The sequence below is a fragment of the Antechinus flavipes genome, chromosome 6 (assembly GCF_016432865.1).
Source record: "Antechinus flavipes isolate AdamAnt ecotype Samford, QLD, Australia chromosome 6, AdamAnt_v2, whole genome shotgun sequence".
In the NCBI taxonomy this organism is placed as follows: domain Eukaryota; kingdom Metazoa; phylum Chordata; class Mammalia; order Dasyuromorphia; family Dasyuridae; genus Antechinus; species Antechinus flavipes.
The window spans coordinates 199,975,954-199,991,687 of NC_067403.1; the positions used below are offsets into that span (position 1 = coordinate 199,975,954).

The 15,734-nt window shown below is 49.7% G+C and overlaps 2 protein-coding genes across 3 annotated transcripts in view; one reads left to right on the plus strand and one right to left on the minus strand.

Annotated features, from left to right (window-relative positions):
* Positions 1–12,087, plus strand: part of M1AP (meiosis 1 associated protein) — a 97,604-nt gene extending 85,517 nt beyond the window's left edge. The window contains exons 7-9 of the mRNA XM_051964312.1: positions 6,367–6,573; positions 10,113–10,253; positions 11,227–12,087. Coding sequence (XP_051820272.1) covers positions 6,367–6,573; positions 10,113–10,253; positions 11,227–11,427 — 549 coding nt within the window. The 3' untranslated portion in view covers positions 11,428–12,087. The remainder of the gene's footprint in view (positions 1–6,366; positions 6,574–10,112; positions 10,254–11,226) is intronic.
* A 95-nt stretch (positions 12,088–12,182) lies between these two features.
* DOK1 (docking protein 1) lies at positions 12,183–15,546 on the minus strand. 2 transcript variants are annotated; one of them, XM_051964313.1, is made up of 5 exons: positions 15,434–15,543; positions 14,273–14,572; positions 14,007–14,100; positions 13,644–13,828; positions 12,183–13,371 (listed from the first exon to the last, which is right to left on the minus strand). In XM_051964313.1, exons 1-5 carry the CDS (start codon positions 15,506–15,508, stop codon positions 12,577–12,579), a joined length of 1,449 nt encoding a protein of 482 aa, XP_051820273.1. In that variant the 5' UTR covers positions 15,509–15,543; the 3' UTR covers positions 12,183–12,576. The 2 variants fall into 2 exon arrangements, with proteins under 2 accessions (XP_051820273.1, XP_051820274.1); XM_051964314.1 differs by lacking the exon at positions 13,644–13,828 and having other exon boundaries at positions 12,955–13,371; positions 15,434–15,546.
* Positions 15,547–15,734: the final 188 nt, after the last annotated feature.

The window sequence follows — 15,734 nt, forward strand, 5'->3', positions numbered from 1 at the left end:
ACCAGCTCCCCTGCTATAACTAGCCTGGGACAAAAGGGTCTCTGCCCCAGGATGCTACTGAGGAGGAAGGGTGAGAAGAGATGCATTCCCTGGGGTGATTACAGCCCTCTGTCATCCTGTTCTACTCCAATCTACCATGTACTTATCCCCCAGCCATGACACTCTCCTCTCTTACAGAAACTATCACTATGACTCCTCCCTAGCTCCCCAGCGGGCTCTACTGTTTTTTGCCAAGATAATGATATTCCTAGTTAGAGTTCTACAGGCCTCACTCCATCACCCCCTTGTATACTCATACACTCTCTGTGGAGGTGAGGAGAGACTCCTCCCTCTAGGGCAGTTCTAGGTTTCTCTCTGAGACTCATAGTTCCCAGGAATCAGTGGCAGACCACTTGGAAACCCCTAGCTGATCAAACTGAGCTCTCAAGGTCCAGGCGGTAGCAGAGGCAGCAAACTGGGCAACAAGAGACCAGAGGCAAGAAAAGATGGCCCTGCCAGGTTCTCTGTGGAGTAGACGTAAAGAAGGTTCACAACAAAACTAAGGTACTAACACTGGGAAAGAGGCACTAAAAGGATGCTAAAGAGGTTAGTCCAGATCAGAGGGTGCAAGTGATAGGAAAGGACTTTCAGAGGAGTCAGGTGTGAACTCAAATGTGGAAAGGAGGGAGGGAGAGAGGGAGGAAGAAAGGAAGGAAAGGAGAAAAGGAAGAAAGGAAGGGAGAAAGGGAGGGAGGGAGGCAAGAAGGGAAAGAAAAAGGAAGGAAGGAAGGGAGGAAGGGAAGAAGGAAGGAAGAAAGGAAGGAAGAAAGGGAGGGAGGGAGGAAGGAAGGCACCTGAACTGTTAGTGTTGGAAGAACATTTTATGGTGGAGGAATGGAAAGGCCTGAACAGAGAGTCTCAAAGATGCCCCCTGAAAGGCATCTTCCCCAGGGAAAGGAGATTGACCTTAGTCACAGAGGAAATAATGTTCAACTCAGGACACCATCTGGTAGCACGTCTATTGGCATGTTTTTGTTGAGCTGTTTTGATTGTGTCTGACTCTTTGTGATCTTAGGGTTTTCTTGGCAGAGATACTGGAGAGGTTTGTCACTCCTTCTCCAGCTCATTTTACAGTTGAGGCTCCTGAGGCAAACAGGGTTATGTGACTTGCCCAGAACCTCCCAGCTAGTGAGTGTCCAAGGCCAAACTTGACTGGGCACTCTCTCCTGTGCCCGCTTCCACTCTGTACCCCTGATGGCCTCCCTTAGGATGTGAGCTGCTTTAGGAGAGAGACCATTTCTGCCTTTCTTTCTATCCCCTGCACTTACTGTGGTACATGGCATATAGCAAACGCTTAATAAATGTCTATTGAAACGAAAGAAATACCAAGCAGAGGAGCCTCAGGACACGCAAACACTGCTGAGATGCCCCCTGTGCCTGTCTCCAGAGCCAGGCAGGTTGCACCTGTGTGCCAAAAAGACAGCACAGGAGCTCCTAGTACCTGGCCTGGAGGTGCAGCAGGAGCCACGTACAAGGGCACAGAGAGCCAGGAGGAAAGTCTGCTGTACCCAGGCCACGGACAACTTCTTGGAGCCCTGAACCCGACCACCCATTTCTGCATTCCCTCACACACTTCACTGTGAATCTGGCAAAAGACAGGCTGGTTTGGCAGCCCTCGTGTGCCAACACTAAGGACAGAAATTAGCTTTAGAGAATGGAGTCCCTAAAATTTAGCAGTAGCAAATGGTCCCTGCTGTATTTCTCTACCGCCACTCCCGACCCCATTGTTCATATCAAGGATCAGCAGGAGGCAGGAACAAGAAGAATTGCCCCCCAGCTTAGTTGAAATGGAGAAAGAACAGGACTGGCCATAGTATGGAGGAACCTTGAATGCCAGATTCAATAGTTTGGATTGATATGGTGTTCGCTTTTATCACCCTCCCCCTTCCCGTTTCCCATTCTCCTCCTACTTGTGTAGTGTAATATAGATTTCTATACCCATATCAAGTGTCTGTTATTTCTTCTTTGAGCCAGTTCTGATGAGAGTAAGGTTCACTCATTCACTATCTCCTCCCCCTTTCCCCCTCCACTGTAAAAGCTTTTTCTTGCCTCTTTTTATGGCAGATAATTTACGCCATTCCACTTCAGGGAGGTCCAGTTTTAAAAGGATTTAAGCAAAAACTAAAAGCAGGGGCATCCAACCACAGAAGCCTCCAAGCACTGACTCAGACCTGTAACAAGAATAACAATGACTTATGTAGATTGACTACATTTCTTCTTGGGTTCAATTGGCCACATTTCTGTTCCGGAGATCTGGAACCTCCTATAAAAGGGCTTTAGTGAGCTGAGCTCCCCACAACAGCAGCCTCCCTGACAAGTGGCTGTCCAGCCTCCACATTAAGACCTCAAATATTGAGACTTCATGGCTACAAAACACTTTGAAAATATCAGTCTTTTTAGTTATTATATTTCTGTATTATTAGTCCCAATTTGCAGCTGATTTAAACAGGTCAGTGACTTGTCCATGGGCACAAGCTAATGAAGGGTGGAAAGGCAGCTCCCACTTGGGCCTCTGGCCTCATATCCAGCCCTCTTTTTACAACATCAGCTGTAAAAATATTGTCAGGCAAACTGAAATCTCTAATAAGCTGAGGCTTGTAAATAATGCTAAGCCAACAAAAAGGAAGTGAGAGACCTACCACTTGTGGAAGAGAGTAATGTTAATAAACAACAAAGAAAATGAGAAGGGCCGAGATGGTTTTGTCTCCTCTGACAAGGGCAGTGATGTGGCCTACAAAGAAAGGCAAGAACAAGCTTTGTGCTGGGAAATTGAAACCCAAGAAGAATGTCGTAAGAAAGACTCTAGCAACTTTAAATGAACTGAGCCTTTGGGCTGAAAGAACTTGCTCTGTCAGCTCTATCAGGATTTCCTGAGAAGCAGGAACAAGTGTCAGAGACAAGCTGGTTTTCAGAGAGGGCAATGGGATGGACTTAGGGAATCACTGCCCCATGGAAGGGAGTCTGCTATCTCTCCTCCTACCATTCTAGAGAAGATTATCAGACAGTTTATAGTCTCTGATTTCTAGAACCATCTCAGAATAACTCAGACCAAGCAAATCTCATTTCTTTTTCAGTCAGGATTACTAAGTAGAGAGATCATAAGTCTAGTGTGATTTGATTTCATCAAGGTATTCAATAAAGTCTTTTCGTGGGATCCTTATGGACAAATGGAAAAATGTGGACTGAATACAGTTAAATAGATTCATACCCAGCTGAACAACAATTTAAAGAAAATGAGCTGTGTCAGCCTGTGGAGATGGATGGGAAGGGGGGGACCAGCAAACTGGTGAGGCTGGAAGTCTTCCCCGGCACCAACTGAAAGGTGATGGAGTATCCTGCTGTAAGGGCCAAAATGAGTTTGCATGGGCACAGTCTGAGCGGTCATCTACATGGGAAGGGATCAGCTACCATTGATCAGACATTGTCTTGGGGAAAAGAATCAAGTCTGATACTGCCTTTCTTAGCTTTCCTGGGCCTGTTTCCTCTTCAGTAAAATAAGAAGAGACTTAGAGTAACTTCAAGGTCCCTTCCACCTCAACACCCTACAAAGTCTGGATCAGAGGCAAGAGAATTTCCTTATACCCTTGGAGGGCAAATTAGCAGAATCTGAGAAAGGAGGGAAGCCCAAGACTAAGTGAGAGACCACAAAAGCCAGACAAGCAGAAAATCAAGCAAAATGATGGATGTAAAAAGAAGTCTTTCATAGTTTGTAAGGCTCGGCTCGTAACTCAGCCACCTTATGTATGGACTTTTAAACAAACATGGAAGCGATTGGGTAGCAAAGCAGATAGCTCCCTGGACCTAGAGTCACGAAGACCCAAGTTCAAATCCAGCCTCAGATGATAGCTGTATACCCTGTGTGCCTCAATTTTCCCAACTGCAAAATGGAGATAATAATACCACCTATCTTTCCAGGGTTGTTGTAAAGCACTTAATGCAATGTCTGGCACATAATAAGTGCTACATAAATGTTAGCTACTATTGTTATTATTATTGTACTCTTCCAGAAGAGCCACAGCTATGGATAGCTCCTTCTCCACTTCTATTGCCTGCTGAAGTGGAAATGGGCCTGAGTTTCTGTAGGTAATTATTTCATCTTTGGGCCTTCTCTATCATTTCTTCTTCATTTATACTCTTCTCCCTTCTCTGGACACCATAACTTATCAGTGGATCCCAGAACTAAACACAGTCTTCAAAATGTGGTCAGGCAAGATTCAGTATAATTTTGAATGTATTTGTCACATTGTAGATTCATATAAAGCTTGCAAGAACTAAAAGCCCCGGGTACTTTTTCTCGTAAACTTAAATAAAATTTCCCCCTATTCTATTCCTGGACAAATGTTCATATTTATCTCTCTACTTCCTCTATTGAAGGTTTTCTCCGGTACTTCATTATGGTAGAAAGGTCAGTCAAGCATTTAGTAAGTGTTTATTGAGTCAGACAGCCAAGCTGTGTTCTGGGTTGATAAAGAATCACCAAAACAGAATTCTGGCCTGAGTGGACATTCTCAAGAGCTCTGGCAGGTCTCATCAAGTTGGAAAAACTGAGTACAAGCCCAGAAGTGAATTGTGCCCCAATCACCCAAGAGTAGCCCAGCAAGGCAAAGATCAGCTCATCAACAGGTTAAGCACCAAAAGAATTTGGAGGGTAAAGGAAGGCGCCATTACAATGCATCAAAGGAGCTGGAGCACTCAACACCATTAAAACAAATATTCACCAAGTACCTACTATGTACAAAGCAGATTTGAGTAAGCCTCAAATCTGAAAGTTCCTGCCCTCCAGGAGTATACATTTTTCTAGGTTCTCAGAGTACTGAAAGAAATTTTGCATTTCTTTTTGCAGGATTCAGTCCCTAATTCCAAACTCTTGAGATCATTTTATTTCATCCTATCATTCTTTATATTACCACTCTGTCTGTCTGTCTGTCTCTGGCATTTTCTATCTCCCTGACTCTGTCTCAGGCTTGGCGCTCTCTCTCTCTCTCTCTCTCTCTCTCTCTCTCTCTCTCTCTCTCTCTCTCTCTCTTATTCTCTCTCTCTCTGTCTCTCTCCCCCTCTCTCTGTTTTACCTTATGTTTGCTTCAAGTGTATTGGTTATGCCTTTTGCCCCTACAGAATTTTTTTTTGACTTCTTTCTACACTGTTTCCTTCATCCTCTCTAAGAAACCAGAGTGTGAAAAGACTACTTGAGACTTTTCTAGCAGAAAGACCAGCTGCCTTTATAGCAGATATATTTGGTGATCATCTTAACCAAAATAAATAAATAAATTGTTGGAATCCTACAAGTTGTTGTATGTGGCAGTTTTCTTGCTGTCCTTCATGAATTTACCACTTCTGTTTCCATTTTGAGCTCCTGGAAAGACCATTTTTAAGCCCTTCAGGCCTTCTTTTTGCTGCTTATTGCTAACCTTCAAGAGCATCATGGCTTCCTATCTACAGCAGACATACACACTTAATAGAAGTCTCCATTCATCTCTCAGATTTCCCTTCCATGGAGGATAAGGCAATATATACCATATTCATAGAATTATGAAAGATCAGAATCCTAGAATTTCAGAGCTAAAAGGGCCCTCAGAGGAAATTTAATTCAAGTAATACCTGAATAGGAAGACATCCCTTCTAATACCTCCCAAAAGTGAGCATCCAGCTCCCAAGGAGCTGGAAGGAACATTGGAGGAATGGCTTCATTTTGCAAAGGAAAAGAACCAGGCCAAGAAAAGAGAAGTCATTTGCTTAAGAGTATGCCATAAGTTTGGGGCTGAGCTAGAAACCAAAATGAGATTTCCTCTCAGTTGCTGGAGAGTTTTTTCTGCCACAGATTTACTTTTAACCCACCTGGTTTCTGACATTCCTATTTTATTCTTCCTATTGTCTTGTCTTTTGGCTTGAGCCCCTCCTTTGAATAAATCACAAACATCTGACACTTACCAAGAACTTAAGCATGGGTGATACAAATGCAAAAGGGAGACAGCCTCTACCCTCTAGGAGCTTACTTTCTGATGGATAGACCACTTGTGAGTGGAGAAGAATAGAATCATCCTTCTGAAAAGAGGAGCATTTTTGGGATGTGAGTGGCTCTGATGTAAGCTCCATGTGCAATATGGCACATCCTCATCACGCATCCCAACCAGGCTTTGATGAGGAGAAAAGAAATGACCTTGTCCAAGAGTGACAAAATTTCTCCTGCTCAGTGCCAGGAGCACTGAGTGCTCCTTTGTCTCCCTGCTACTTTCACCTGACCCTGTTTGTGGCCCATAGTATTAAGACATCAGGGCAGCCAAGGACAAGGGTAAAGTTAAGCATGTTTTGTATGTGTTCTTACTTTAGAAAAGAGAGTGGTTGCTGTTGGCCAGAGGAGAACCTGCAAGCCCAGGACCCAGACAGAATGGTCCCGCCAGCACCTTCTACATCATCTTCCCATCCAATTCTCTCACGATGCTTGTCAAGGCAGTGGCCACATGTGAGCTGCTGCTGCCCAGCTCCTTCCCTCTGCCCTCTGAGGACCCACCTGAGAACATCCTTAGGAGTATGGAGGTAAAATGGGACCAGAAAGTCCCATGGAAGAGGGGAAAGAAACAGCATGTGAGGAAAGGAAAAGGATGGGGAAAAAAGATAGAGAGAAAGCTGGGCAGGAAAGGAGATGAGTACAGAGAAATATGGGTTCAGTAGTGGGAAGAATAGAATGGCTGGTATAATAGAATGAAGTCGGCAGCAGATGAGAGAGTTGAGGGTAGGTAAAGTAGCACCTCCCTCTAAAGATGAAATCTAAACATAGAACAGTCCTTGAAGGAAAAATGTTCCTACAGAGGAGTGCACTGTAGCCTTGGACCTGTGGCATTGTAGCCTTGGCATTGGGGAAGGGCAAAGGAGGAAGATGATTACTGGCAAAAAAGTTTATGTAGACAAATTCCAAAATTCAACTTTATTGGCATCAGATAGATGGAGGAGAGTAGCTCTTTTGGGGGCAAAATGAGGGAGAAAAAAGTGAAGAGTTAGAAAAGAAAGAGAATAAGAAAAGAGGACAGAAAAAAAAGATCAAAGTGGGGAGAAAGAGAAAAGGGAGAAGAGAGAACATCTGTCTATCTATATGTACATGCATGCTGATTTATGTATATCTTTGTGTAACTATGTATGTGTCTGTGCCTGTTTATATTTGCCAGGTGTCTGTGTGCTCCTGTATTTATGTTAGGATCTGGACATCACTGTATGTGTCTAATTGAGCAAACATATATTTAGCTCTAAACATGTCCAAGACACTGTGCAAAGCCCTAGGAATACAGAGTAATAACAGTAATAATAATAATTGTTGTGCCCAAGAAGCTTACTTTGTGCTAAAAAAACACAAGAACTATGGAGTTAAGTGTGATTTGAAGTAAAAAATAAGACATATAAGCATTGTGCTCCAGAAAAAAAAAATGAAAAAGGAGATGGGGGAGAACTATACAAAGAAAGTGATGCTAAAAATAAATGAAGAGGGAATGCACCAGCCTACACAAATGAACACAAGCAGGAGAAAGAATGTAAAGTTTGTGATCCAACCATTCTGGAGAGCAATTTGGAACTAGGCCCAAAGAACTATCAAACTGTGTATACCTTTTGATCCAGCAATGTCTCTACTGAGTCTGTATCCCAAAGAGACCCTAAAAGAGGGAAAGGAACTCACATCTTAAAAATTATAGCAATTCTCTTGGTGGTAGCAAAGAATTGAATTTCAAGGGGATGTCCATCAATTGGGGAATGGTTGAATAAATTGTATTATATGAATGTAATGAAATATTATTGTTTTACAAGAAATGACCAGCGGCTGATTTCAGAAAAATCTAGAGAGCTTACATAAACTGATGCTGAGTAAAGTGAGCAGAACCAGGAGAACATTGTACACAGTAACAGCAACATCGTACAGTGACCAACTTTGATAGACTTTACTTTTCTCAGCAATACAATAATTTAAGACAGTTCCAAAGAAATCATAATGGGGCAGCTAGGGGTGCAGTGGATAGAGCATCAGCCCTAAAGTCAGGAAGACCTGAGTTCAAATTTCACCTCAGACACTTAACTCTTCCTAGCTGTGTGAGTGACCCTAGGCAAGTCACTTAACCCCTTGCCTCAGGTGGGAAAAATCTTTAACATACAAAAAAGAGAGATAGATCAGGGCTTAAATTCTATTCAGGAGTATTTATCACAGAGACATTAGGAAGCCACTGAGTTTTTGACTGAGGAACCATCATGGCAGACCATCATGGAAGATTACTAGGAAGGTTGTGAAGAATATTCACAAAATTGAAGAGGGGAAAGACCCACATACAATAATAGTGCAGGTGAGAAGTGGAATGGAAAGGGATGGAGTTACAAGATGTCACACAATTACAATGAATAGAACATGACAAGTGGTGGGATTTTATGAAATCAAGGAAGATGTCTCAAAGATGACTCCTAGCTTTCAGGGTGGTGCCATCAACAGAAATAGCACAGTATAGGGAAGAAGTAGACTTTTTAGGGAAGAGAACTTTGGAATTTGAGCTGGACATCCAACCAGAAATGGCCATTAAGCAGCATTAACATTTGTGGAAGAGATTAGGGCTGATTTACTTGAGAGTCATTTGGCTCTGTGTGTTTTGCTTGTAACTACATGGGTCACAATGGCAAGTAGGGACATGAATTCCTAAAGTTAAGTTCCAGCCAGGTGGAAAATTGAGATATGGCCCCAGTTGCAGAAATGATTTCATGCTCTAAAAAGAGGCTTATGTTTGCCCTGATTTTTCTCTCCCAACATGATTCATAAAACAATGTGTATTAAAAATAAAATTAAAAAATAAAAATAAAAAGAGGCTTATGTATATAAGAATGTAATGGAAGATGGAGGAGAATTGACAACAATGAAATTATCAAAGAAAGTCAACCAGCTACATACTGTGATATATTCCTCCATTGTTTAAGTTCTGATCTGCCGGAAAAAATTGGGCTTAACATCTCATTTTGGTAATTTAGTATGGAACAAGACCAAAAACAAAATGAAAATGCCATATTAACATAATCTTTAGAAAAATCAGAGTGTTAAATGGTGAATTCAATTATGTCCAATGGGAGCAAACCAGATTCTTTGTCATCCCCATGGCTCAAAGGGTCCCTTGCCTTGACTTCCTTACCCAAGGGAGCATATTGCAGTCTGGATCTCTGAGCAGGCCTTGGGATATACCTTTCTTGGTTTCTTTATGGTTAGATTTGCCTGGGTCTCTGGATCTCTGTGATCAGGGAGAAGAAGAGGAAGACTTTCCTAGTAAGTCCCCAGCAGAATTGCCTCCAAAAGGAGACTGTACTGCAAAGGAGAAAGGCCATCCCACTCTCCATTGCTCTTTCCTGATCCTGGAAGGTTTGGCTTTTACTTCCCTGCCTACCTTCCCAGGAAGGAAGCCTCCACCGGAACACTGACCCCATATTGTGCCCCCTCCAGAGCCCCACATCCTACGCCTGTGGCGAAACAAGACTGAGGATGGAGCCAGAGAGAGACAGGCAAACATGAGGTGGCAGCATTGAGCCCACTGGCCCTGAGGATGCAATCCTGAGGCTCTCCCAGCCTCCCTCAGAGGCTCCGGGCACAGGAGGCTGGGGCCGGAAAGCCTGACTGCCCAGGACTGTTCTCGTGTGTTCCCAGCCTGGGCTTCTCTCCCACCTGGAAGGCCGAGAGACATGCTGTTCCCATCTCTGGGGCGCCCCTCTCCTGGCCCTAGTTCACACTGGCCACGCGGGACTCCGGCAGAGTCTGTTCCTGGGAGAGTGCGCCTCTGGGCTGGGCTGAGCAGGAATGACCAGTACCTCTGTGCTCCCAAGGACGCTCACTCTCCTTACACACTCTCCGTGACTTCCCAGGACTTCCAGAGTGACTGGCTCTGTCACTCAGGCTGTTGTCATTTTTAGGTCCCCTAACATTTCTCACACCTTGTGGAATTGTTCTCAGTTCCTATTCATCTTCCCCAGAAGGTTAAAAGAAATAATATTTGTAGAGCACCTAGCACAGTCCTTAGCCTATAGTAGAGATTCAACCAATGCTTCTTCTTTTCCTTTCTTTCCCTTAGAACACCTTGGATGGCCTAGAGGTAGCTTCCATCTATAATCCCCTGCAGACTAAGGGCCATCTGTATGAACACCTGAGAAGCCTCTTGTCCAAGCCCCAGGGGCTACTCACTCCAGGTCGGGAAGTCCGCCCCACCAGACAGGTATGGCCCCCACACTTACCAGAAACCAGGACTTTTAAGGCCCGGAATCCATTAATGCCCGTCCCAGAGGTCCCCCAACAGCCCTCATTCCTGAATCTAGTGTCCAAGCAAAATGAAGCCTCTTCTTCAGTGCTTCCTGACAAGGCTTTTTTCTCCTTGAGACCCCTTTTCACCAGATGAATTTTTACGTGACCCGTCTCCAATCCGAGCCAAGGTGTTTCCGCCAGCGTTTGCGTGTGGGCAGTGAAAAGTTCACATTGTGTGTTCAGAACCAAGGCTGTGATCAAGTTGTGATGCAGCATGGACAAGTGCTGACAGAAACACCTGAGATCCAATGCTCTCCCACCGTACAAACTACTTCTCAGCCCAAGGAGAGGGGGATGAGGGCCTGACTAAGTGGATTGACCAGGGAAATGGAAAGGAGCAGACAAATTTGAGAAAAACCCTTTAGACCCGCCACCAGCAAGAGCTGGAGCTCCCTCAGCTTCTAAGACCAGAAAGCTGGGCGCACAGTGGAATTTGAAGCAGGAAGGGGCAAATTATGAGGGAGAGAACCAGGCTCATTTCAGTGTCATCAGGAGAGGCAGGGGAGGTATGATGTTTCTTTCTCTTTATTTTGTTAGTTTAAAAAAAAAATTCCCAAACCTCACTCTTATCTCAGCTGAAACCAAGGAAGCTGTTACAGAGGACAGAGAGGGCATGGGGCCGTAGCCTGTGCCCGGATATTGGGGATGGGATCCAGCTTTGGGACCTGCGAGGTGGAGATGGAAGGAATGCTGGGAGCCACGTGGTTTATTGGATAGATCCCAAACTCCTTTATCTGAAAAGCAGGGAAGCTCCAGACCTGTACCCCTTCAGGCCAATGACCAGTATTTAGTGTGCTAGGTCAAGAGAAGACACTCATCAGGGCTCCCAACCTCCTGGGGAACCTGCCCCTTCGCCCCCAAGAAGGCCTTGCTTCCTCCCTCTACAGGTTGGAAGGCTACACCCAAACCGAGCCCGAGCTACGGTGCCCCCTCTGCCCCTGGTGCCAGCGCTGCCTCCTTCAAGGGCCCAGAAGATGCCAGCAGCTAAAAGGGACTCCTCAGAGCCTGTGCTGGTGCTTTCAGACGATGAGCAGCTTTTCGGAGACCCCAGCTGCCTCAGCCCCACTCCTAGCAAAGCCCCCAAATGATTGGAGGGAAGCGTGCAGGTCTGCCCGTCCTCCTCCCCAAACGCCAGGCAGAACGCTCACGCCTAGAGACCATGGGACCCGTCTGTCCCAGAAGGTTAGCTCAGGCTGTTCCAGGAGCCGGAGGTGGCAGGGAGCCTTCCCCGATAGGACGCACTCAGGCGCTGTCCCCTTCCGGCAGAGGGCCGGTCCCGATCCCTGAGGGCCACAGAGCCCAGTTTCACAATAACCTGTTCCTGTACCAAGCTGTCTTCCCACTGAATAAAAAGCAGCTTCTCCCACTCGTAGCCTTGACAGGTGAGTAGGAGCGCTGGGTTTGGGAAGTTGTGCCTCAAAGGACAGAAGCTTGGTTTGTGGAGCCCAGGCCACCAGGAGGGGCCTGTCTGCATAATGGCGTGGCCGGGATATTCCTCCCGGTCAGATGCTGCCACGGGGGCTCAGACACTGGCGCTTCCTTCCTGAGCTGCCAGAGCCAGAAGTGACAGGAAACCTGCCCTGACAGGACGCCCTCAGGCGCTGTCCCCTCCGGCAGAGGGCCCGGCCGGAGACCACACGGGGAGGGAAGGGCTCACTATGTGAGACTGGGGATCCAAGAGGGGCCTGACGAGCCAATCCTCTCCTGCCCCGTCCCGTACCCCCGGCCCCTGCTCCCTCCACCGCCCCCATCTTCTGCCCTCCACATCTTCCCCGTAAGCCCAAAGCCAGCTGCAGTGTCCGGGCTGTGTCCTGTGTGCTGGTCACTCACGCAGACACGGCCGTTTCAGAGCTCTGGCCTCAAGTGACTTTAATGAGTTTGAGTGTCAGTGAGCAGCTCAGGGTCGGGAGACCACCCCACCCCGACATGTCCCACAACTAGTTGGGAGTCACGGCAGGGGACCCTAAAGGCTCCTATCCTGGCCAGGGCTCGGCCCCAACATCGGGCTCCTTCTCCAGACTCTCGGCCCTTGCAGCTCTCGTCACTCAGACCCAAGGCCTGTCTCTGGCCACAAGGTCTGGTCCTGGAATCCTGCCCACTGTGGCTTTTCCTAGGTCTGGACCTTGATTCCCTGATCCCGCCTAGCCCCCCTCTCTCCTGAGGGGTCGCCCGCCTCCCCAGCTCACCCAGACGACCGCTTAGTACCCGCTTAGGCCCTCCAAGCCCCACCCAAGTCTTCACATTGGTCCTTCTGATCTCATGCCGGTCCTAGTTTGAGATTCGCCCTCAGGCAGCCCCTGGTCCCAGCCCTTGGCTGCAGCCCCCTTCAGGACCCGACTGTACAGTGGGAGTCCCGGGCTGCCGGGGCTGTGAGGCGCGGGGAGCAGCTGGGGTTTGGGGGGCGGGATGGGCTTGAGGTTCCTCAGCGGGGGGACCGCATAGTCGTCCATGCCGGGGTTATAGGGAAGCTCATAGCCCTCCTCCTGCGCCCGAGCTCGCTGGCACCAGGCGTCGCGGGGCTCCTGGGGCTTGTCGTAAAGGCCTGGGGGCGCTGCTGGACTCTGGCCTTCAGGCTCGTCATAAATGGGCTCCTTCTTGGCTCCTCCCAGCTTTGTGTCTTTGAGCTGTTGGTGCACTTGGTCAAACAAGCCCCAGTAGAGGGGGGAGCTTCCAGCAGCCCCAGGTCCTGTCCTCTGGCCCGAACTATCCACAGGATCTGAGTACAGGGGGTCTGGGGAGGGGCTGGGCAGGGCCCGCAGGGCATCCAAGGGTTCCGAGTACAAGGCGGGGCCGTCGGCAGCGTGGGGACCCTCGAGGCCGTAGGGTGCAGGGGGCACCGTTCCGGGTCCTGCCATCCCTGCCTCGCACTGCTGATCCTGGCCCGGCCCGGGCCCAGCAAGGCCAGCTTGAGCCTTTTGCCTTTGGATAGCGGCCTCCACAGCCTGGAAGATGTCGTTGCCCTGTGAGGTCTGGAAAGTGAAGGTCCCAGGGCCCGAGGGGCACCTCCGCCCGGCCTCGAAGGAGAACATGGCCTGGAGGCAGAGGGGAAGAAGGAGACCCTCAGCCACAGACCAGGCAGAGATGGCCGGCTCATCACGCTGGGGAGAGAAGCGCCCGAGCCACGTGCACACTAGCAGCAGCGGCTCTCCCCACTCTCCGTGCTGGCACAAGGGGGGCACAGAGGAGGAACTGGTCCCACCGCTGCAGCAAAGGGGCACCCACCAACCTCCCCGAGTCCTCTCCATTTATCCTCTGCTTCCTGAGTCTGCGCCCAAGCCTCTGGCAGCCCATCCCAAGCCCTTACCCGATCCCGGCCATAGCGACGGAGCAGAGTGTAGGGCCAGGAGAGCAGGGGGTCCTTCTTCTGCCCCTGCCCCCCCAGCATCAGGAGACTCAGGCCACTGGCCTCCACCCTGAGCACGTAATGTCCCTGCAATCTGCAATGCTCAGACGCCTCTGTTTTCTGTATAGTGACCCAGAACTCGCAACCTGGGGAGACAAGAAGGGACATTCCCAGGTGGAGAGGACCTGCAGAGACTGGATTCTACCCACAGGAGCTTCATCCCCCTCCCCCCAGTCAGAATCCCTATTCCCACCCCTGGGATGCTAGCCCTCCCATGTTCTCCTGGTCCTCCCTCTCCCCATCCCTTTCTCCTTTCACCTCTACCTTGCCCATGGGGGCTGTACAGGGAGTTCTCCTGCATCTCCATTGTAGAGGGCCCAGAGGAGGTTTCTCCTGGGGACTGAGACCAGCTGCCTTTCTGCAGGAGAGAAAGTATCAGTGATCCTGTAACGTCCAGGCTGTCCTCCAGCTGGGGTCTGAGCCCAATCAAGGGAAATGGGGTGGGGGGACCCTTGGGGAACATTGACCTTGAACGTTTTCCCCTCTCTAAATGGACTACCCTGGCCAGCCCACTCTCTCCATCCCCTCACCGGGAAGGCTGTCTGGCAGAGTATCTGCACCCAGGCCACACTGGCAGGGCCCTCGGCCGCCAGGAGGTGGGAGCGCTGAGCAGTGTCCAGTCGGAAGGCCGATGTGCCGGGCCCTGGGGGGCTGTCCAAGGCCACAGGGGCAACGCTCACACAGTCCGACAAGCGAATCACCCGGCAGTCCAGTCTTCGGGAGCCTCCCCACCCGCCTCCGGAGCCCGACCCTTTGTGTTCAAAGAACTCCAGGCGGGCCACGCCATTGGGGCTGGAGGGGTACAGGACTGCCCAGGTCTTTTTCCACTTCTGTGGCAGGGAGAAAGCACTTGTAAGAAGCTATTTAGGCAGGGGGGGACACAAGGAAGGAACAAGGGAAAGGGATTGCCCAGGACTTCCTCTACCTCTACGGGTGGGTCGGAGGTCAGAATAGAGAGAGCATAGAGGGAGATTCAAGGAAACCTACAAGAAAAAGGAAAACAAGTAGACACCGGGGAAAAGGGGGCATGGAAAGATCCTACCAGGGAGGGAACATAGGAAAACATGGGGCACACCAAAGGAGCGGCTCTATTTGTAATAAATAAGTCTTATTTTCCTACCCCGTTTGTTTTGGGGGGATGGAGTGAAACCCCGCTGAGGAGTTCTGTGTAAGAAAAAAGCAGGAAATGAGAGGATAAGTGAAGGGACAAAAGGGACTAAATGTAACAGGCTGGCCCTGATTCACGCCCCCTCATATTGAAGAGAGGTGGGGAGAGAGGCAGGGGCGTCCCTAAGAAGGGAAGGGGACCCCGTGCAGAACAGGGCAGCCCCTCTCCTGGGGGGAAAGCAGAGGAGGGGCTGAGAGGGAAGCCAGCTGGGAACGCGGCTGGGCCAGCCCAGGTCTCCAACTTCCGAGGGAGGACGCTCAGGGAAGACCCCAGACCAGGCCCCCACCCCGCTCCCCGGCAGAGGTGGGGTTTCCTAAAGGAGGCGGTTCTCTGGTGGGGGTGGGCGTATTTCCGTCCGGCCGAGGCTGGAGGAAGCGTGGAGGGGTTGGGACTTCCTCCGGAGTTTGGGGAGAAACTTCTCTCGGACTGATCTCGCACCCGCTCCTCCTCTCCCCTCCCCCAGCCCGGTCGCCCCGGGGGGTCCCCCAGCCAGTTGTCCCGCGCCCCCCGACCCTGCAGCCACCTTGGCCCCGAAGCGCTGGCTCTGCACGAAGAGCGGTCCCTCCATGGCAGCCCCGTCCATAGCGGCCCCGTCCATGGCCCCAGGCAGCTCCGGACGCTTCCTGGCGCTGGGGGCGGGGGCGGGGCGGAGCCCGCGGGGCGGGACCGGGGTGGGCGGGATCACCGCCGGCCGCCCCCCCCCCGTCCCCTCCCCCGCCCCGAGGGCCGGCGCTCGGAGGCCGGAATTCCTGCGGGACGCGAGGAGACGGGACTGGACGGGAGCCGCCGGGACGGCCGACATTCCTGCGGCCGGCCCCGACGCC

What these genes read in the sequence shown, in the direction of transcription:
- DOK1 (XM_051964313.1), bottom strand. Translation starts at nt 15,508, where the DNA reads ATGGACGGGGCCGCTATGGACGGGGCTGCCATGGAGGGACCGCTCTTC. An exon ending in GTACAGCCCCCATGGGCAAG is followed by an intron (nt 13,829 to 14,006) that starts GTAGAGGTGAAA and finishes TTGTCTCCCCAG; the next exon opens with GTTGCGAGTTCTGGGTCACT. An exon ending in GTCGCTATGGCCGGGATCGG is followed by an intron (nt 13,372 to 13,643) that starts GTAAGGGCTTGG and finishes CTCTGCCTCCAG; the next exon opens with GCCATGTTCTCCTTCGAGGC.